The 20,032-nt window shown below is 45.3% G+C and overlaps 1 protein-coding gene across 1 annotated transcript in view; it reads right to left on the bottom strand.

Moving 5' to 3' along the window:
- The window catches only part of ttn.1 (titin, tandem duplicate 1), a 148,543-nt gene that overhangs the window by 71,317 nt on the left and 57,194 nt on the right, over window positions 1-20,032 (bottom strand). The window contains exons 56-99 of the mRNA XM_074694524.1: window positions 18,409-18,459; window positions 17,462-17,860; window positions 16,996-17,274; window positions 15,788-16,057; window positions 15,568-15,707; window positions 15,276-15,402; window positions 14,842-15,108; window positions 14,449-14,715; window positions 13,867-14,130; window positions 13,593-13,732; window positions 13,359-13,485; window positions 12,126-12,392; window positions 11,753-12,019; window positions 11,363-11,629; window positions 11,100-11,239; window positions 10,022-10,148; window positions 9,317-9,459; window positions 8,704-8,827; window positions 8,348-8,614; window positions 8,126-8,223; window positions 7,862-8,030; window positions 7,487-7,756; window positions 7,110-7,376; window positions 6,755-7,033; window positions 6,178-6,586; window positions 5,969-6,093; window positions 5,619-5,885; window positions 5,177-5,446; window positions 4,790-5,089; window positions 4,401-4,703; window positions 4,116-4,303; window positions 3,811-3,925; window positions 3,426-3,713; window positions 3,182-3,333; window positions 2,909-3,056; window positions 2,621-2,798; window positions 2,401-2,522; window positions 1,964-2,251; window positions 1,576-1,872; window positions 1,300-1,486; window positions 1,079-1,194; window positions 697-996; window positions 306-605; window positions 75-180 (exon numbers count right to left, since the gene is read on the bottom strand). Of these exons, the coding sequence (XP_074550625.1) occupies window positions 75-180; window positions 306-605; window positions 697-996; window positions 1,079-1,194; window positions 1,300-1,486; window positions 1,576-1,872; window positions 1,964-2,251; window positions 2,401-2,522; window positions 2,621-2,798; window positions 2,909-3,056; window positions 3,182-3,333; window positions 3,426-3,713; window positions 3,811-3,925; window positions 4,116-4,303; window positions 4,401-4,703; window positions 4,790-5,089; window positions 5,177-5,446; window positions 5,619-5,885; window positions 5,969-6,093; window positions 6,178-6,586; window positions 6,755-7,033; window positions 7,110-7,376; window positions 7,487-7,756; window positions 7,862-8,030; window positions 8,126-8,223; window positions 8,348-8,614; window positions 8,704-8,827; window positions 9,317-9,459; window positions 10,022-10,148; window positions 11,100-11,239; window positions 11,363-11,629; window positions 11,753-12,019; window positions 12,126-12,392; window positions 13,359-13,485; window positions 13,593-13,732; window positions 13,867-14,130; window positions 14,449-14,715; window positions 14,842-15,108; window positions 15,276-15,402; window positions 15,568-15,707; window positions 15,788-16,057; window positions 16,996-17,274; window positions 17,462-17,860; window positions 18,409-18,459 (9,475 nt within the window). The remainder of the gene's footprint in view (window positions 1-74; window positions 181-305; window positions 606-696; window positions 997-1,078; window positions 1,195-1,299; window positions 1,487-1,575; window positions 1,873-1,963; window positions 2,252-2,400; window positions 2,523-2,620; window positions 2,799-2,908; window positions 3,057-3,181; window positions 3,334-3,425; window positions 3,714-3,810; window positions 3,926-4,115; window positions 4,304-4,400; window positions 4,704-4,789; window positions 5,090-5,176; window positions 5,447-5,618; window positions 5,886-5,968; window positions 6,094-6,177; window positions 6,587-6,754; window positions 7,034-7,109; window positions 7,377-7,486; window positions 7,757-7,861; window positions 8,031-8,125; window positions 8,224-8,347; window positions 8,615-8,703; window positions 8,828-9,316; window positions 9,460-10,021; window positions 10,149-11,099; window positions 11,240-11,362; window positions 11,630-11,752; window positions 12,020-12,125; window positions 12,393-13,358; window positions 13,486-13,592; window positions 13,733-13,866; window positions 14,131-14,448; window positions 14,716-14,841; window positions 15,109-15,275; window positions 15,403-15,567; window positions 15,708-15,787; window positions 16,058-16,995; window positions 17,275-17,461; window positions 17,861-18,408; window positions 18,460-20,032) is intronic.

Here is a 20,032-nt window from a genome sequence, read left to right as displayed (position 1 = left end):
AAGAGGACAGTTTTTTTTCAATAGGCTCAGAAACTTTTATCCATCTCACTCAGTAGAGTAGTTTAAAGTCTTACTTGGTAATAGGTCTTCCACCGTCACTATTTGGAGGTTCCCATTTCAGGTCCACATGTCTCTTGGTGACCTCAACCACTGTTAGGGCATATGGAGGCCCAGGAGTTGCTGCAGGAAAGAAAGAAAAGATTCACATGTGCTGTTAGGATGAGTTACTGTGATTAAAAAGCTTTACTCATAAACATAAATGAATGTGTTGAGAAGATTTCCCTCCAGGTAAAATCAGCACTCACTGAAAGTGTCTTTGGCAAGCACAGCGTCCTCCAGCTCGCAGAATTCACCCATTCCCACGGCGTTCTCAGCAGCAACACGGAACACGTACAGAGATCCCTCGTTAAGAGGAGTCACAGTGTACTTCAGCTCCTTGACTGTGGTGTCAACGGACTGCCAGGCCTTCCTTCTCACGTCCCTCTTCTCCACCACGTAGTTAGTGATTGGAGAGCCTCCATCACTGCTGGGAAGCTGCCACTTCAGATCAGCGTTGATCTTGGTGATGTTGGCCACCTCCAGCCACTGAGGAGCGGATGGAGGATCTACAGAAAAGCAAAAAGGAAAACTAGTGAATGTACAATCCCAAACTACAATATTTCAGAGCTTCCTAAAGATTTTAAGCCTTTGACTTACAGAGTCTCTCCTTGCAGACTACAGGGTCGCTAGGCTCGCTGGGTTCACTTTCTCCTGCCTTATTAACAGCCTTGACCCTGAAGGAGTACTCTTGCTTCTCCTTCAGGCCCTGCAGCTGATGCTCTGTCAGAGGAACATCCTCTGCGATGCGGATCCAATCCTCGGTTCCAGTCTTCTGGAACTCAATGATATAGCCCTCAATCTTTGCTCCGCCATCGTGCTCTGGTCTGGTCCATGCCAGCAGAGCTGTGGTCTTTCCAATATCCCTGATGTTAGGTTTACCAGGAGCCCATGGAGGATCTACAGAACATTGCAGAGTTATTATAACCAACTATTCTTATAGAAGAGCGATTAGATTAGTTTTGGATTAAACGCGACTGACCAATGGGGTCTTTGATGAGGACAGGATCTGTTTCTGCGCTGGGCTTTCCAGGGCCAGCCAGATTCTCAGCCAAAACCCTGAAGCGGTACTTCTTCTTTGTAGGGAGTCCCTTCACCCTGCAGACACACGACATAAGAGATTGAAACACACCTCCACATATAAAAACTACTTTTTTCTGACTGGCTTAAATCAATATTCCTATTTTTGACATCCAGCCCCACCTGAAGGTTGTGTCCTTGATTGGCAGTTTGTTGCATCTAATCCATTTGTCGCTCTCTGGATCAAACTTCTCCACCCAGTATCCTGTGATTGGGCTGCCACCATCCTCATCGGGCTCAAACCAGGTCAAGGTCACAGCATCTTTGGCAACCTCAGAGGGTGTGACTCTGGTTGGAGGACCAGGAGGATCTGAGGATGGAGGATTGATCATCATCATTCATCATCATTGTTGATCAGGTTATTAAAAATGGACCAAATTCGTGAACAGTGAAAATTACCGAAGGAATATTTGGCAATGATTGGTGCATGCTCTGCAGGCTCGCCAATGCCGTATTGGTTCTCAGCACTGATCCTGAAGATGTACTCCTTCATTGAAATGAGTTTGCAGGCCTTGAAAGTGGTGTCTTTTACTGTGGCTGACAGCTTCACCCACTCCTCCTTGTCTGTCATTCGACTCTCCACGATGTAGTTAGTGATTGCAGAGCCACCATCGTCTCTTGGAGGGTTCCACGCCAGGAAACAGGACTCGCTGGTGATCTCAGAGATATCAAAAGCAGCAGGAGGGCCAGGTTTGTCTGAAGAAGAAGACAGAAAGTGTCCAGATATAACACTGCATAGCTTCATACAAGCCTGGCTGAGTGATTGTGTTGTGTTAATTGCTGATACCCAGAATGTTGACATCAATAGTGGCAGTGGCGCGTCCGCAGACATTGACTGCCTCAATAATGTAGGTGGAGGTGTCTCCTCTTGTGGTGTTGGAAATCGACAGCTTGGAGTGTCCTGGTGTGGTGTCGATGGCGATACGGTCATCAGGACGCAGGACCTGGTCAGCCTTGGTCCACTTCACCCTGGGCTCAGGCTGTCCTTTGACCTCGGCGGGAAGCTCGATCTTGGTTCCAGCTCTAGAGGTGAGACCAGCCAGCAGCTTGACATCCAGTTGGATCTCTGGGGGCTCTGCAATGGAGTAACACAAGAAATTTCAAAGGACTGAACAAGGAGAATGATTCCATAAATTTGATTCATTAATTCTTTCTTTCAGATTTTTCCCCAGTTCCTGAATTCCACGTAAGCCCAGGGACTCTGGTGTAAAGAAGCGGGTCTACCTCTGGCGTCAACAGCCTGGATCTCATCGGTGGCCCTGCATGGACGTCCGGCTCCAAGCTTGTTGAAAGCTCTGACTCTGTAGGCGTACCACTGGCCCTCAATGAGTCCGGTCACCTGGAACCTGAAATCACAGACAGATTTCATACAGACCCAGACTCAAGAAGTGCTGCAAAATCCAATTAATAAAACAGTCTTTATGGAGACTCTCATAAGTCTTACTTCAGCTCTGGGATGGGCTCTCCACATGGTTCCCACTTGTCGGTACCACGCTGGCACTTATCCACAACGTAACCTTTGAGTGGAGCTCCACCATCGTACTTGGGAGGCTCCCAGGACAGGAAGATGGTCTTGCCACTCTTGTCACGCCACTTCAGGTTCTCAGGAGGATCAGGAACAGCTGGAGAAGAAAAACACAAGGAAGGTTAACTCATGTAAAGGAGTCACACACCTTTGTTTTGATCTCTGTTGTTATCTCTTGAATTTCTCTCCAACAGAATGAAGACTCACTGGCGGGGGAGGACACATTGACGGGTTCATCAATGTAGGCGGGCTCTCCAGGTCCACACTTGTTGCAGGCAGTAACGCTGAACAGATACTCTTTTCCTTCAATCACATCTGTGACTGTGTGCTCCAGGTCCAGGATGCCAGCTGCCACCTGGAATGAAACCCATTGCAATAAGTAGGGTGCAATACAGAAGCTACAAGAGAATTATGTATCTGGATCATCTTTACTTCTGCAGCAGAGCTTCAAACAGCCGGAAATGTAAATGAGAAGAGTACCTTTGCCCAGGTCTTGCGAGACACCTCTCTCTTCTCAATCTGGTAGTGGGTGACTGGACTTCCTCCATCATGCTCGGGAATCTCCCACATCAGATGGACGTGGTTTCTGGTCACCTCAGCCACCTTGAAGTCCTTGGGGGCACTGGGGCATGCTGGGTAATAAAAGGTATGAAAAATGATTAAATCTTGCCCTTGATCTGGGAGCTTTTATGGTCTTTTTACTTTGAAAAATAACTGGTTTTACCGATGACGTTGACTTCAATATCTCCATAGACTGATGTAACGTCGTTTTCCAGCTGCAGGCTGTAGGTGCCTTTGTCTGGACGGACACTTGGAGAGACCGTCAGCTCAGTGTATGTAGGCTTTGTAACCATGGTGACACGCTCATCAGCGGTTGTGAGCTCCTTCTCTCCAAAGGTCCACTTGGCGGTGGGGGTTGGGTATCCAGTGATGGGAACCCTGATGGTGAGAGGCTGAGGGACGATCACTTCCAGGCCTTTCCTGAATGCACTCAGGTCCAAAGTTGGACCCACTGTGGGATTAAAAAAGCCGATTAGATTTTGCTTTTTTTTTTTTTGTCTGTTACTTCAACCTTCTTCTCCCTCTTCAACATATTGTTTTTCTCGTACCATGAGGGTCGTCTGCAAGCAGGGGTCCAAGTTGCTCAGCTGGGTCTGAGACACCAGCAGCGTTCTCAGCACAGACTCTGTACAGGTACTTCTGACCTGGTTTAAGACCAGACACCTACAGAGAACACAACAACACAACATAAGTAAGAAAACCATCTCAAATCAAAGAAAAAAGGTGAACACACCACCCACTTACAAAATATAAAATCCACAAGGGAAGGAAAGTGTGACAGGCATTTGAAAATGTTGGCCCTGTGTATAAAATGTGGCCAGAGCGATGCTAAGCTCCAGGTCAATGTTCGTACCCGATAAGAGAGGTCTGGACACAGTCTGGCATTGCAGCGGAGCCACTTGTCGGTGCCATCGTCACACTTCTCAATGATGTAGCCGGTGATCATGCTGCCACCGTTGCTGAGTGGCGTCTCCCAGGTCAACGTGACAGCAGTTTTGATTTGGTCATTGAAGTTCAGGTTAAGAGGAGGGCTTGGCCTCTCTGCAGAAACAAATTACGCCAGGTCACGTCAGATTGTTTTGATTAAAATTGTTTTATACAGAAAAAACAGACACCAGAGTTCCTGCTTCTCACTCACCAATAGGATCCATGATCTTGACGGGTTTGGTGGCAGCGCTGGGCCTGCCGATGCCGGCCTTGTTCTCAGCTCTGACTCTAAAGATGTACTCCTTGTTCTCTACTACATCATTCAGTGCAGCGGAGCGGTCGTTTGCACCACACACCAAAGCTGCCTCCCACTTCACGGAGGTCCTGTCACGAAGCTCAATCACATAGGCTGTGATTTCAGAACCACCGTCAAACTTGGGTGGCTCCCAGTTGACTGTGGCACCATATCTGTTCACCACGCCAACTTCAACGTTCTCAGGAGCGTCTGGGACGTCTGAAAGTGGAAAACAAAAAATGTGTTAAAGAGATAAAGCCAATTACAAAAGATAGATGCAGGCAAGAACTGTTAGGTTTTCTTACCAAACTTGTTCTTAGCTTGGACAGCATCCTCGGTGGCTACAGAGGGTCCACTGCCGACTCTGTTTCTTGCACAGACTCTGAAGAGGTAGAACGAGTCCTTCTGGAGCCCGCTGACACAGTACTCTGGAGTATCAGCGCGATCTGTTGCCAGTGTCCAGGTCTTACGCTTCACATCACGTCTCTCAACAATGTAAGCAATGATCTTGCTTCCTCCATCGCTCTCAGGCTCCTCCCAGGCCAAACTTACTTCACCGTCAGCTGTGTCCACCACTCTCAGGTTCTTGATGGGTCCAGGGACGTCTGGAAACAACCGACACGACTCTTACAAACTCTTCTGAACTTCAGCAGTTAAGAAATACATAGTCATTGTTTCCGTAGTAGACTCACCGATCACATCCAGGTTTATGTAAGCCTCTCCTTGTCCATGCTTGTTTTTGATCACCACCTTATAGCGGCCCTGGTCCTCCTTGGTGGGGCTCTTCAGTCTGAACTCAGTCCTGTCAATGGAGGTGTCAATGTTCTGGACAGGCAGACTGGATCCCTCAAAGAACCACTCAGCTTCAGCACGAGGGTAGGCATCATAGGGCACACTCATGAGGAAGGGTTTACCAGCGTCTGTTACCAGATTCTGGTCGGTGGTTTTGATCTTTGGAATAGCTGCAGATGAAGGGACGGACAGAGATAAGTTAATTAATAAATATTAAGTCATTTTCCTTCTCTTCATGCTGCTGAATATTTGTTTTTGTGCTATTATTTACAAAACTACCACACAGTTAAATCCTTGAATTTATCAGAGATAATTCATTTGCTTATCTTAGTGCTGACTGACCTGCCAGTTCCAGCTTGGCTCTCGCGTCCTTGTCTTTGGCCACGATCCTGTACTCTCCCTGGTCTCGAGGTCTAATCTCACAGACCTGCAGTCTGTGGACTTTACCCTCACTGATCATCTGGTATTTGTCTCCCTGGACAATGATCATGTTGTTCCTCATCCATTTCACCTCCACTCTGTCCTTGTTCAGCTCCACCTCAAACACCACGTCTGAACCTGGAGGTTCAAACATGTCCTGAGGAGGTCTGACGATCTCAACCGGGGTCTCTGCAAAGAAGAAACAATGTGTCAGAAGAAAAAAAAGAAAGAAAAGGATTGATTCAAAACATGAGCAGACTTCAAGAGTTTACCTTCAACGAAGAGCCTGGCTCTGGTCCTCCTTTCGTCTACACCACATGCGTATTCACACTCATCATCAGGTCTGCAAACCTTGATGATGAGTCTGCATGTCTTTCCTTCTTTTTCCATGTGATATCTGAAAAGAAACATGAGCTGTAATCAGAATCAGTGCATACTTGACTCTAGTAGAAACCATATTTAGGGAACAGTTATGTGGTACCTGGGTCCTTCTCTGATCTCTCGCCCATCTCTGTACCATTTCACCGCAGCCTTCTCTTTGCTCAGCTTGCAGGTGAACTCTGCATCCTCAAACTCGGTGATGGTCTGGTCTTTGAGCTGTGCTGTGAAGTCTGTTGGCGCCTCGCTGATGATCAGCTCAGCTGAGCACTTGTCGTCTCCGACCACGGCAGTGTACTCGCCTTCATCGTCCATCACGCAGTCCTTGATGGTCAGGGTGTGTTTAAGGCCGTCGGTTCTGTAGACAATGCGCTTGCTGAGCGGCACCTCCTGGCCAGCCTTCAGCCACTTCACTGTGACCTCAGGGCGGTTCACCTTGCAAGTGAAGCTGATGGTCTTCTTCTCCTGAGTCTCAATGTCCTCGATGGGGTCCAAGAACTTCAGCTTCTCCTCTGATGGAGCACAGAGAAGATTTTACAGTTTTATTGTGTTGGCACAAAAACGTCACGCATCCACTGAGCTTATGAACCTCTTAGGTTCCCATTTTAAAATCAAAACAGAATATTTAAAATATCAGAATTAAAATTTGAGCCCCAGCCCCAGTGAATTGACTGCCATACCTGCAACTCTGGCGCTAGCAGTGCTCTTGGCAGCCTCTCCTCTCTGATTGGTCAGGTTGATGGTGTAGCTGGCCTCGTCAGACTTCTGGGCGTCTTTGATCCTCAGAGAGAAGACGTTGTCTCTCTGAGCCATCATGTACTTGCTGCTCTCGAATATGGTCTCTTCATTCTTCAGCCACTTGGCTTTGGCTCCCTCTGTGTTGGTCTCACAGTTAAACACGATCTCAGTTCCCTCCTTCACTTCCGTGTCTCTGATTGGTGTGATGATTCTCAGTTTTTCTGAAATCAAACACAAACTCAGCACCAAAATTCACTTTAACGTCTTCATGAAAGAACACATAGAAACGAGTCTTACCGATCACAAACAGATCAGCAGAGGCTTTAACGGTGCCGATGTGGGCAATGTAGCCTCCCTCATCCTTCAGCTCGCAGTTTTTCACAACAAGAGCCCTTCTCTTTCCCTCGCTGATGATTGTGTATTTGTCTCCAGCTTCCACCTCCTTGTCTCCTCTGAACCATTTCACCTCATAGGTGTCTTTAGAGACAGAGCAGGCGAACTCGGCCTTTTCGCCCTCCACTACCTCTTGGTTCTGAGGACGGGCGATAAACTCAGCTGCCAGCTCTGGAAGAAAGAAAAAAAAAAAAGATTATTCCACTGCCAGAAGTGATTTATCACTGCCAGAAGTGATTTATCACTTCTGAATTCTATCACATTTATCTGTGAACCCTCACCGTTCAGTTTCAGCATGGCAGATGTCTTAGTGGTGGGACTCAACCTGCAGTTATACTCTCCGACGTCCTCCATCCTCAGATCCTGGATGATCAGGATCCTCTTGCGTCCATCCATGATCTGCTCGTAGCGGCCGCCTTCAGGCAGCTCATCGTCTCCTTTGTACCATGTGACCTCAGCGCTGGCCTTGGACACCTCACAGATCATCTTCACGCTGTCTGTCTCTGTTCCCTCCACGTTGGAGAGGTTCTTGGTGAACCTGGCTGCCTCCTCTGTGAGCGACACAAACAGGAGGCATCAGTATGGGCAAAGACTTACATTAACAGCTGATTCTGAGACTTTGTAAACTTCATGAAATGTTAAGTGGGGTTTCTCACCAATGACGGTAAGCATGCCGGAGCTCTTGGAGGTCCTGGCGTCACATTCATACTCAGCTTCATCATCAAACACAGACTTGTGGATGATGAGGATCCTCTGGACTCCCTTAGAGATGATTTCGTACTTCTTTCCTTTCCTGATCTCACTGCCATCCTTGAACCAACGAACCTGCGGAAAAACCCCAGAGACAAAGTTAACACAGAACCAATCGTATGATTCAGAAAGTAAGAAAATTTCTGACTTATACGGTCAACAAAACTCACCTTGGCCGACTCACGGGACACTTCACATTCAAACTTGGCTGATTCTTTCTCCTTGACCTCCACGTCCTGCAGAGGCTTGGTGAACTCCACGTGTGGAGCTGTGGACAAACAGAGGATGATAACACTCCGTTAGATTTGATTAGCTCGTTAGATTCCTTCACTTTGAGACCTGCAGAGAGGAAGCAAGGTTGACTTAAGGTAAAGGAAAGTTTTGGTCCTTACGTGTGACCTCCAGGAAACAGGAAGTCTTGAACTCTTTGGCGTCACATGTGTACATCTTTGCGTCATCAGGAGTGCAGTCTTGGATGGTCAGTATTCTCTTGCGTCCGTCAGCGATCGTGTCATACTTCTTTGTTTTCCTGATCTCCTGTCCGTCTCTGAACCATCGTACCTCGGCATTTTCTCTGGAAACTTCACACTCGAGTGTGGCTGTCGCCTCCTCTTCCACGGTCTGGTCCTCCAGAGGCTTTGTGAACTCCACAGGCGGCTCTGAACACGCAAAAAATAACACAGATGTTACACACTTTTATCTCTGTTTGGGACATGTAGCCCTTTCTGTGATGTGTTTGAGCGCTCACCTCTGACGATGAGCTTGGCCTGGGTCTGGAAGTCCTTGGAGATGAGTTTGACCTGGCCGGCCTCGGACAGCTTCACATCTCTGATGGTCAGAGCGTGAACACGACCTGCGACACGAGTCTTCACCTAAAAAGAGACAGAAACACGAAGCAGCAGGTCAGTTTCATCTTTGATTATTCTATTACAACCCCTTTGAATATCAAAATGAAGGGTGAAACAAACTGAGCTGGTTTTGGGTTGGTGTTATTGATAACAAAAGCTGAAGAGTAGAGGCAGCCAGTAGGATGACACGTTGGCTGCTAGCTCACAAGCGCTGGCTGCTGCTCCTTGTGCATATCAGGAGGTGTGTGTGTGTGTGTTTGTGTGTGTTAAAGATAACAGTTGCTATCTCTGATTATTTTTAGTTCCAGCTGACAGTCTAAAGATGCAACACTGTTGAAACACATCATGTTAATTTCACTCTGTTTAAAGTTTATTAACTCAAAGAGCTGAGAGAGTCAGATTTGAAACAGTTAAAAGAAACCCTATTGGACATAAAAACAAATCTTTGGATGTTGGTGCGAGGTTACGCGAAGACAGAAAGATGTAAGATGGCGTGCTATGACTCTAACTCACCCGATCGCTGGCCTCCATCTTCTGTCCTTCCAGGAACCAATCCACAACGATGCCTTCATATGACAGCTCGCACTCAAAGGTGGCGGTCTCCCCGGCGGTCACCGTCACATCCTTCAGAGGATTCAGCACCCCGATGGTCCGTGCTGAAGAGGAAGAAGAAGAGGAAGACATGGTCCATCAGACCAGCATGCATCTGTCTGAGCGATCTCCAGTTTGTGCCAGAAAGTGGCAGAGAGATGTGTCTCTGTTCCTCCAATCAGAGAGCAGCCTCTCACTTCTGATAAGACATCTAAAATAAACTGTGGAGCTGATTGGCTGCAGAGGACAGACACTGGACACTATCTGCTGCTGGAAACCAAGGCCAGTGTGAGATAAAGAGAGGACAAGCTCTCACTGTGTTTGCTAGAGAGGATTTGTACATTTTTCGGGTCAAATACTAAAAACAACAAAACCCCAACAATTTTAGAGTCAAAACTAAAAACTACAGCTGGTCAAATTCTCCCCGACTTCATGTTTTAAACTTTTTTCACCCAGAAATCTTGTAATAAATTCAGGAATCAAACTCAGGAGGCATCAATTTGATTTTACCTGAGCTTTAAGCTGTGCATTTTGACCATAAAGACACAGACTGGATGCAAAACAAGAGTAAAAAGTCTGAGATCCTTCAGCTTGTTCGGCTCTATAGAAGAATAAAACTCCCTTTACCTTTCACGCGCAGCTGAGCGTTGGATTTGGCGTTGGCAGCTGAGAAGTCGACACCTCCGGCCATGTCCATGCGGACATTGTAGAGGATCAACATGTGTTTGGTTCCTTCCTCCTTGATTTCAACATCCTAAAGACAAATACAGGCATTTTAATAATAATAAATAGCCCTGTGTTTAAGTTAAATAACAGAATTTTATCTTTGTAAAAACACCATTTCAGTCTGACTGAAGGGTTTGGAAACATGTAAGGTTTGAGTCTCTGAAATGTAAAAGATTGAATCTAGAAATGTTCCCAACACTGTGTTGAACTTTCAAGGGTATATGCCAAATTCCTGAGGTTGATTTCAGTACTTTTTTAAGACTTTTTAAAAAAAACTTTCAAAAAGTTTAAAGACTTTTTTGCAACTTTGAGTTGTAATCTGCATTTTTACAGAAATGATGTAAACTGGGAAAAGTTTAAAGCTTGAAAGAACAAATGAAACTAAAAGCAGGTTCATCTACGCTCCCACAAGTAACAGCAGTTATTCAACTTTTTGAAAAAAATGAGAAATTATTTCATCATTGTAAAAATTTAGGACATGTGCCTGAGATTGTGTGATTTGCTTTAATGTTGTATTTAATTTCTCTTTTTAAAACTAGTCGTGAAGTTAATTTATAGCCTCTCACAATCTTTATTGTTGTATCTTATTGTAACTAGAGTCTTTATGTGTTTATTTTATTCTTTTCAATTTTTGTATTTTTCTGACTGGCAATTTCTGCTGTTAACACAATTTCCTAGTTTGGGATCAATAAAGCTTTTCTATTCTATTCTATTCTATTTTAAAACTTTATCGGCTGAATGTTTAACCTCCAATCAGGGGATAGTCGCAAGGAGGAAAATAAATATTCATAAATATTTTGGGAGTCAAAGCTTGAATACCTTTAAAATTTCATACCTCATGAAACCACAATTAAGACTTTTTAATAATTTTTAAGGGACTTAATTTTACCAAAATTGATTTATCAACTTTTAATACTTTTTGAGACCACACGCCTCCACTTTCAGGTAAAGATGTTGGGGCAGTTTTACGATGACTCACAGCAGACTGATGCAGAGCTTCTCCCTTCAGTTTCCAGTTTCCATGAACGTCCTCTTCTGAAATTTCTGTCTCAAACTTGGCTGTCTCCGTCTCTGTCACCTCCACACTGTACAGTGGACGAACCACCTTGATGTCACGCTCTGCAGAGGATAGAAACCATCAATGAGGTGACGTTACCAAACAAGAAAATCATGTTTTATTTTAGGAGCCTGAACAGTTCAGGAGCAAAAAGATGTTTCTATAAACTGAAGTGAAGGATTCACCTTCAATGTTGAGGTTGGCTGTGGTTTTGTCCGAACCGCAGTCGCAGGTGTACTCTCCGATGTTGGTCTTCTCTGCCTTCCTGACCAACAGGATGCGCTTCTTGCCGTCAGCGCTGATGGCGATGTTCTTGGAGGGAGTGATCTCCTTCCCGTCTTTGAACCATTTGACATCAGCGACAGCTTTGCTCAGTTCACAGACCAGCTTCACCTCGTCTTTCTCTACAGCGGTGTAGTTCTGGAGCTTTGTGGTGAAGTAAAGGTCGCCCTCTGCAGGGATGCAACAACACAGTTAAAGCCTGGTGCCGTGCTTGCTGTGTTTCAACACACTTTTAAACTTTTAACTCTGGAGCTGGAAGCGTTTAACAGACAAACAGACACATTGAAACTTACCGATGACAGTAAGCATGGCGGTCATGGTCTTGTCCATGGCCTCCACTTTGATCATGGATGTGTCATCGATAGTGACCTCTTTGAACGCCAGGGTGTGGATCTTTCCTTGATCCAACATGTGCACCACCTTGCTGGGGTGCAGGCGGACGTCGTTCTTGTACCAGGCCACGTTGATCTTATCGTGGGAAAGCTCCACGCTGAACTCAGCTGTTTCACGCTCCTTTACTGTCACATCTTTAATCGGTTTGACAAACTCCAGGCGAATACCTGTCAGAAAAATATAAAAACAGTTACAAATATGGCAGAGAGAATGAGCCAGAAAAGTCTAAAGTCCAAACTAAAATAAGTGAGTTCAGTTAAATTTATAACAGACCTTGAATTACGAGTTTGCCGGACGTCCTCTTGTCCTCGGCCTCAAACATGTACTTCGCCTCATCGTCATATGCGGCCGATTTGATCAACAGAACGTACATGTTTCCTTCCTTGATCATCTCATACTTCTCGTCTTGCTGCAGCTCCTGAGAGCCCTTCAGCCAGCGGAAACTCTTCGGTGGTCTCGAAACCTCCAGCTCAAACCTCGCCTCGTCCTTCTCGTACACTTGTACGTCACTCAGCGGTGTGAGGAAGTTCAGAGGAAGCTCTGTGGAGTAAATTCATTTATTTAGACACGATGAAGTCCCTCTTTGTACAGACACTCTGACAGCTCTTTGCTCTGGCACCAGGGTCGTAGCCAGGATTTTGGAATAGGTAAGGTCAATTTTTCGATGTTTTTGTTTTACATTTTTTTACGCTACAAGTCACACAAGATGTTTATTGTTGAAATATCTTTTAATGATGTAAAATCAGCATTTTCCAAACAAAAATGTATATTTAAAAAAAAAAAAACAATCAACTTTTTACATCAGAGGCTAGCTGGATTCCAGTGTATTCTGTTTTAATCTCTTGGGCATGTTTGTCCTGCTCTCTGTAACTTGTTTTCTGTGGAATGGGTATATTGAAATTAATATGAGCTGAAAACAAAGCACGGGTCACGTGACTTGAGGTCTTTGAGTAGTCGAATCATCAACACTCGCTCAGCCAGCTGATGAGCCAGGCGCTTATCAAAAAAAAAAATAAAGCGCCGGCACACTCTGCTGTGGATAAAAGTAAATAAACCGGCTTTGATCAGGTGATTCGACAAGCCGAAGTGGTGTCGAATTATCTAAAAAATGTATATTGTGGTCAATTATTTTAGGTGTAGATGGGCCAGGATGTGGTTTACAAAGTGCTAATAATAAAAACACTCTAGTTTTTAAATGGGGTTTGGCCTGCTGCCAAGGTGTCACAGGGCGCATTGGCGTGTACGTGCATCAGCTGATCAAACAGCTGTTCACCGCAACACGCACACAGGTACAAACAGAACACAAAGCAAATAGATGTTTCCCACAATTTACAATTTACAAGCATGTTTCACAGAGAGGTTTCACGTTTCTATGATATGTCTTAATTGGATGGGGATATTTGGCGAAAAAAAAAAAAAACTTGGAAAAAATAGGTGAAGTCCGGACCCATGCTGGCACCAAAAGTTTAAGTTTAGATCTTTTAAAAATTCCTCCCGCTGGTTTACCTTTGACCTTCAGGTTGGCTGCACACTTGGCGTTGGCGGCGGAGTACGCCACCTCTCCAGTCATGGGCACCTTGCAGTTGTAGAGGATCAGAGTGTGTTTTCCTCCCTCCTCAATGATGTCCACGTCCTGTCAGAAACATTACACACATTAGGAACATTATTCATGAGTGTGTGTGTGTGTGTGTGTGTGTGTGTGTGTGTGTTATGAGTGTGTGTAACATCAGTTGTACTCACAGAAGACGGGCTGAGGACTTCTCCGTTAAGTTTCCACTGGCCGTGCACGTCGTCCTCGGAAATCTCCACCTCAAAGCGAGCTGTCTCTCCATCAAAGAGCTCCACGCCGTAAATCGGACGAACCACTTTGATGTCACGAGCTGAGAGGATAAAAATAAAGAGTTTCCAAATTTTGAGTTTATTTTGGATTTCTTTTTTTCTGCTTTATACAATCGATTAATTTTCCTCTCAGCATCTGAATAATTGATCTTTAATAAATATATTGTTGGTTTACCTTCGATGTTGAGGACGGCCATAGTTTTGTCTGTCCCACAGTCACATGCATATTTTCCTTTATCACTCTGCTCCACTTTCTTCAGGACCAGAGACCTGCGCGTGCCCTCTGACTTCATCACTACCATCTTGGAGGAGATGATCTCCTTCTCCTCGTGGTACCAGAGGACAGGAACATCTTTGCTCAGTTCACAGTCCAGAGACACCTCATCCTTCTCAGTGGCTGTGTAGTCCTGCAGCTTCACTATGAAGATGGGGTCTCCCTCTGAAACACAGCAGGGCGGACAGGAAGTCAGACTCAGAGGTAAGAGGTAAGAGTGTGATGAACCAGCAGTTTATCTTATGATTTCTAATTCCTATCTCCAAGTGTCCTACATTCCCTGAAAATATCAAGGCAACTAACTCAGATGATGAAATTTTAAACTGCTGTAAAAAACACACAAAGAAAAACGACAGACCAGATGAAAACAGATGAAAACAGATGAAAACAGATGAAAACAGATGAGTCTGTGGAGATTTTCATGTGTGAAGCATTGTGACGATGACAGACAGGTAAAGGAAAGAAAAAGTGTTTTTTGTTTACCTACGACCGTCAGTTTTGCCATGGAGTAAATTCCTTTGGCCTCTGCCTTAACCTGGCAGGTATCATCTAGAGACAGACTCCTCATTTCTAAACAGTGTCTCTTTCCTTCCACGTGAATGAGCACCGTGCGGCTCACGTGGAGTTTCACTTCGTTTCGGTACCAAGCCACCGGCACGTTATCGTGCGTCAGCTCGACCTCAAAGCGAGCTGTTTTACCTTCTTTCACCGTTTGGTCCTGAAGTTGCTGCACATATTTCAGCCTCATGCCTGCAATACATCGAGTCAGTGCACACAGACAGGGAGGGGGTTTGTTTCCAGCAGACACTTTCCAGCAACAAACATGAAAGACAACAAAGAGGAAACATGGAGGCTGCCTTTCTGACCAGCACTTACCTTCCACAGCCAGCTGAGCGCTCGATTTCTGACCCAGCACCTCGATGGTGTACTGAGCCTCATCGTCAAACTCACAGGTGTTTATGATCAGCATGTGTTTCAGTCCGTCATCAATTATTTCATATTTTGGACCCGGGGTGACAATCTCCGCCCCCCTGAACCACATGACCTTTGACACCTCCTTGGTGATGGAGCATTCAAACTTAGCCTGTTTCTTTTCAGGCACAGAAACGTCCTTCAGAGGGTCAACAAAGCCCATCTCGATCTCTGCGAGGTGCGAACATTTCAGCCATTATTCACAAAAGCAGAAACACGGCAGACACCGTCTTACCTTTTGACTGTCCTTTGTTTTCTGACTGACACAAAGCAGCAACAGACAACAGCAAACAGACTGTGTGTGTGTGTGTGTTTGAATGTGTGTGACAGGTGTGTACCTTTGACGGTGAGCATGGCGCTGGTGTTGGCGTTCAGAGCCTGATAGGACACTTCACCAGCCTGATCCAGCTGTACGTTTTTCAGGGTCAGGAAACGCTTCTTCCCTTCAGATTTAATGTCAACGGTCTGAAAAAAGAAAAAGGTTTAAGCTCAAAGAACAACACTTTGCAAAACAGACTCCGCATCTTACTCTGCAGACGTTTCAGCCCATTTTCCTGCCGCATGATGACAACGCCGAACTTCTGAGCCTCTACTTTAAGCTAACTGCTCAATTTTTAGATAGACTCTTACCGGTGACCTCAGCAGCACCTGCCCCCTCAGTTTCCATTCTCCAACCACATCTTCCTCAGTTATCTCAGTGTCAAACTTAGCCTCCTCCTTCTCCACCACCTCCACGCTGGCCAGAGGCTTCAGGATCTCAGCCTCACGCTCTGAAATAAAACAAAGTTAGCACTACGTACAGTTCTGATTTACTCCTCCTGCTCTTCTGATGTTCAGCTTCTACACAAACCTCCAAGAGTGAGCTTGGCAGAGTATCTGCGGTCCTCCACCTCGATGGTGTAGTCTGAGACGTCGCTCGGCTGACAGTTCTTGATTTTGAGAGTCACGTTCTTTCCATCCTTGGTGATCTCCACCTTGTCAGAAGGAGCGAGTTCATTCTCTCCCTTGAACCACTTCCAGTTGGGAGTGTCCTTGAACAGTTCGCCTTTGAACTCGGCCTGGGCTCTCGGTTTCACGTGCTGGTCCCTCAGAGGCTTCACCAGCCAGTCTTTGATGATTTCTGAGGACACAGAGATCAGGTGGTTTAAAATTCAAGGAAAAAAAGAAACGTTAACTGTCAAAGGTAAACTCACAGGAGTCTGCCTCAAGTGGACACTGAAGGAACTGCAGCTTTTTGCACTTAGTCATTTCTTAGGCTGTTTTCTAAACCACCTATTCCATACTACATGTGACTGTTCTGTTGGGTCTGTTTTGTAGTATACAACTCTGGTTTCGATTTTCAGAAGCAAAGCTACAGATTATGTTTTTTTGCATTTATTATAAATGTACAAAACAATCTATGGGCAGATCTCGACCTTTTAGTTATTTTGTTAATCATATCACACAGAATCATCATTCTTGATTTCTAATCTTACACCAAAAGTTATATCTTTTACTGAAAATAAATCTGGTATTATTTTTTTTATTTTTTACAGCTGATGGGAAAAACACTTCTATATAAACCACGCATTGTTTAAAAAGTAAATTAGTGATTTATACGGGCTTTAATGGATTTGTAGAAGTAAACACCTCTTTTACGACTGGAAGTGACAAGATTTACGGGTGTTTCTTTGCATCACTTCACTTCTATCATAGACCGTCTAACGTTAGTGTTGTTGTATTGTAGTTGTAGTGCCAACTTATCCCAGTAGATGGCAGTAATTCACCAAATCTTGTTGCCCGCGTCGACAAACAGTGTTGGCACCGTGCATTGTGGGAAACAGTATGCCAGGTAGACTGATCCGTTGCATACTGAGAAATTTTCCTGGATCATCTGGGGATTTTTAGTATAGTATATAATTTCAGGCACTGCCAGTGAAATAGGCGGTTTGGAAATCAGCTTTAGTGAAGTTGCTGTTTGGATAATATTGTGCAGATGTTTCATATCTTAATCTGACTTTTACATGTTCATGCATCATGAGTGTAAAGCATCAAAGAGACACTCTGCTGACTGCTTACCGATCACTTTGACGTTGGTGTTCGTTTTGACATCCTCTTGTCCTTCTACCTCACATGTATAGTCGCCAGCATCTTCCTCAGTGGCGTTCTGGATGGTCACGGCGTGCTGCATACCGATGATGTTAATGGCCACCTTTCCGGCCTTCTTCTTCAGGACGGCACCGTTACGCTTCCAGACCACATCTCTCTCTTTGTTCAACTCACAGGTCAGATACATGGGCTGACCCTTCATACATGACGTCTCTGGCTCCAGTTCTTTCAGCCATTTCACAGGCAGCTCTGTGCAGAGATAAGACAGTTTGTGTTCAAACGTCACAGAATGAGCTCGTATGAATGACTTCTGTTTATTTCAACACCGTACCTGAGACTGAGTACCTTCAGACTAAAACAAGGAGCTGTTTTTTACTTAGTTAATGCTTTAAATGTTGAAAATGTTTGTGTAAGTAGATGAGTATCAGGGTTTTACCTTCAACAATGAGCTTGGCCGTGCATTGGATTTCCTTTCCAGCGTTCTTCAGCACACAGGTGTATTCACCTGTATCTGACAGCTGAACATCAATGATGTGCAGTGTGCGATCCTTTCCATCAGATGTGAATTTGTGTTTGGGGCCTTCGCGCAGATTGCTGCCATCTTTCATCCATGAGGCGATGGCGGTGGAGGGAGAGACCTCAGCCTCGAATATAGCAGAGGAGCCGATAGACTCTGCCTCCTGCAGCACGATGTCTTTGATCTTCTTGATGAATTTCAGAGGCACAGCTTTGAGCTTGAATCCTCCGAAGGGTTCCTCAGGTGGCGAGGGGCCTTTTCCACCAGGCCTCTGACCGCGGCCTCGTCCACCGTCACCGGGAGACGGGGTTTGTCTTGCTGTAAGATCACATACAGAAACAAGTTAATATCAGATTAATGAGTGACTTCGACATGTTCTCAGACTTTGTGCCTACCGTGAATGATCCATTATGAAGTCAACATAATCACACAGAGTGTTTTAAATTAACAGCAGTGCATTTAAGATTCTGCTCAGGCTGAATCATGCACTGTCGCTCTTTGTGAGCTTGAGACAGGAGCGACTTAAGAATCCGAAAACGGACTACAAACTAGAAGAACCACACAGAGACAGTAAGAGCAGGCAACTGTGAAGCCAACCAGCAAAACACAAAGACTTACCTGTTTTTACACAACAATAATAAGAAAATAAAAGGAACAAGACTAAAGATTTTCTTGTGGACACACAAAAACACACACGTTTCAGTTGTTACTGAAAAGTGGGAGAACGGACACGAAATTTTCAAGATGTAAGAGTCAAATCAAATCATTTTTTGGTTTTAGTGAAACGAACAAGACTCACAAACTGTAAAGAGATTATTCTACACAAACTGTTAGTAAACATGATTTCTACTTCTACTAATCCATACCCCCAAATCCTCTGCCTCTGCCCTTTGCGGCCTCCTCCGATGGTTTTCCATCTGGACAAGAAATGAAAGCGTTATTGTCTCAGTCAGAGCTCGCTGGAAGGCAAACCAAGATGAAGATTACATGCTAAATCAAATATCACACACATGATGAAGAGGAGGAAGATGGAAGAAAATCTGTCAACTAATGAAGAACACAAGATGATGATAAAGAGACGGTCATGGGTGGAAGAAAATGAAGAGGATTTAAAGGTATGGCATGAAGAGTGATGAAGATGAAGAGTGATGAAGATGGACACTGAACGATGGATGTTGTTTACAGACAAACATGGAACTGACGCATGAAAAAAGAGCGTTAGAGGTTGGAGATGGGCGAGTAGGTGATAGGATTCATGATCGGGAGCTGACCAGATGGGTCACATGATTAGAGTGATGAAGATGAGATGGTCGTCTGAGATGGATGAAGGCGCTCCAGTCACTTGATGAGGATGAAGTTTGTAGGCTACGTCTCACCTCGTTTTCCTAAGGGGAAAACCGGAGTCTCTCGTGCCCCATCCACCCCTTCACCTTCCCAGTCCTCTGAAGGGACCAGCTCCCAGCCCCAGGCTTCTTCATCCTCGCCTTCCATTTCTTCTTCTTCCTCTTCGAACACCTCCTCCTCAGGCCGGGTGGGAACCTTCTTCATCTGCACAGCTCCAGGAGAAATCTCCTTGACCAAGGGGACCCGGCCTTTACCGGGTTTCTCAGGCTCTGCAGCCTCCTCTGGAGTTGGCTTCTTTGGGATCTTTTTGAGAGTCACAGCTTCAGGGGAGTCTTTTGGGGAAACGGTTTTGGGACTCCATTTGATCTTCTCCAGACTGGGTTTCTGCTCAGTAGGTACCTGCTCCTGCTCTTTGGGCTTTGGTGATGGAGTCTTTTTTAGCTCGACCTTCTTCAGTTGTTCAAGAGGTTTCAGGGGTTTCTCTTCCTCCACCTTGCCTCTGCCCGCTCTAGGAGAAGGAGTCTTTTTGAGTTCAACACCTTTCTTTAGGATTTCTGCTTGTTTCGGTGGCGTCTCTTTCTCCTGTCCTTTCTTTTCTTCTTGAGCTGGCTCCTTTTGTTTCTCTTTCTCCTGAGGTTTCTCATCCTCTTTTCTGGGAGTTACAGTCTTCTCAGCTTTCTTTGGCTCCCGGTCTTTCAAGTCTTTAGGAGTCTCTTCTCGTGGGGTTCGACTTGGTACCTTTGAGTCTGCGGGCTTCTTTTCCTTGTCTTCAGGTTTTTTAACTGGCTTTTCTTCAGGTTTGGCTTCTTTAGCAAAAGGCTTCAACACAACCTCTTCTTTCTCTTTGACTGGTGTGGGAATAGTTTTTGGTTTTCCACGGAGCTTGTCGACCGCTGTCGGTTCCTCATCTTTGGGTGCTTTGTCGACCTTTTTAATCTGTGGGGCGTCCTTCTTTTCTTCCCCGAGTTCAGGAGTGACTTTTGGAGCCTTCGTAGGAGTGTCTTCGTCTTTCTTGTGTTTGATAGCAGCAGTAGGTTGATCTCTCTGTGGAGTCTCACCCCTCAGGTATGGGGTGCGTTCAGTGTCTGTCTTTGCCTCACCCTCCTTCATGGCTTTTGGAGGTTCAGCTTCTTTTGGTTTCTGAGG

Source organism: Halichoeres trimaculatus, unplaced genomic scaffold, assembly GCF_033239565.1.
Source record: "Halichoeres trimaculatus isolate MK-OKI-2021-1 unplaced genomic scaffold, fHalTri1.1 fHalTri1_scaffold_19, whole genome shotgun sequence".
NCBI classification, from domain to species: domain Eukaryota; kingdom Metazoa; phylum Chordata; class Actinopteri; order Labriformes; family Labridae; genus Halichoeres; species Halichoeres trimaculatus.
This window is presented reverse-complemented; position numbering and strand designations above follow the sequence as displayed.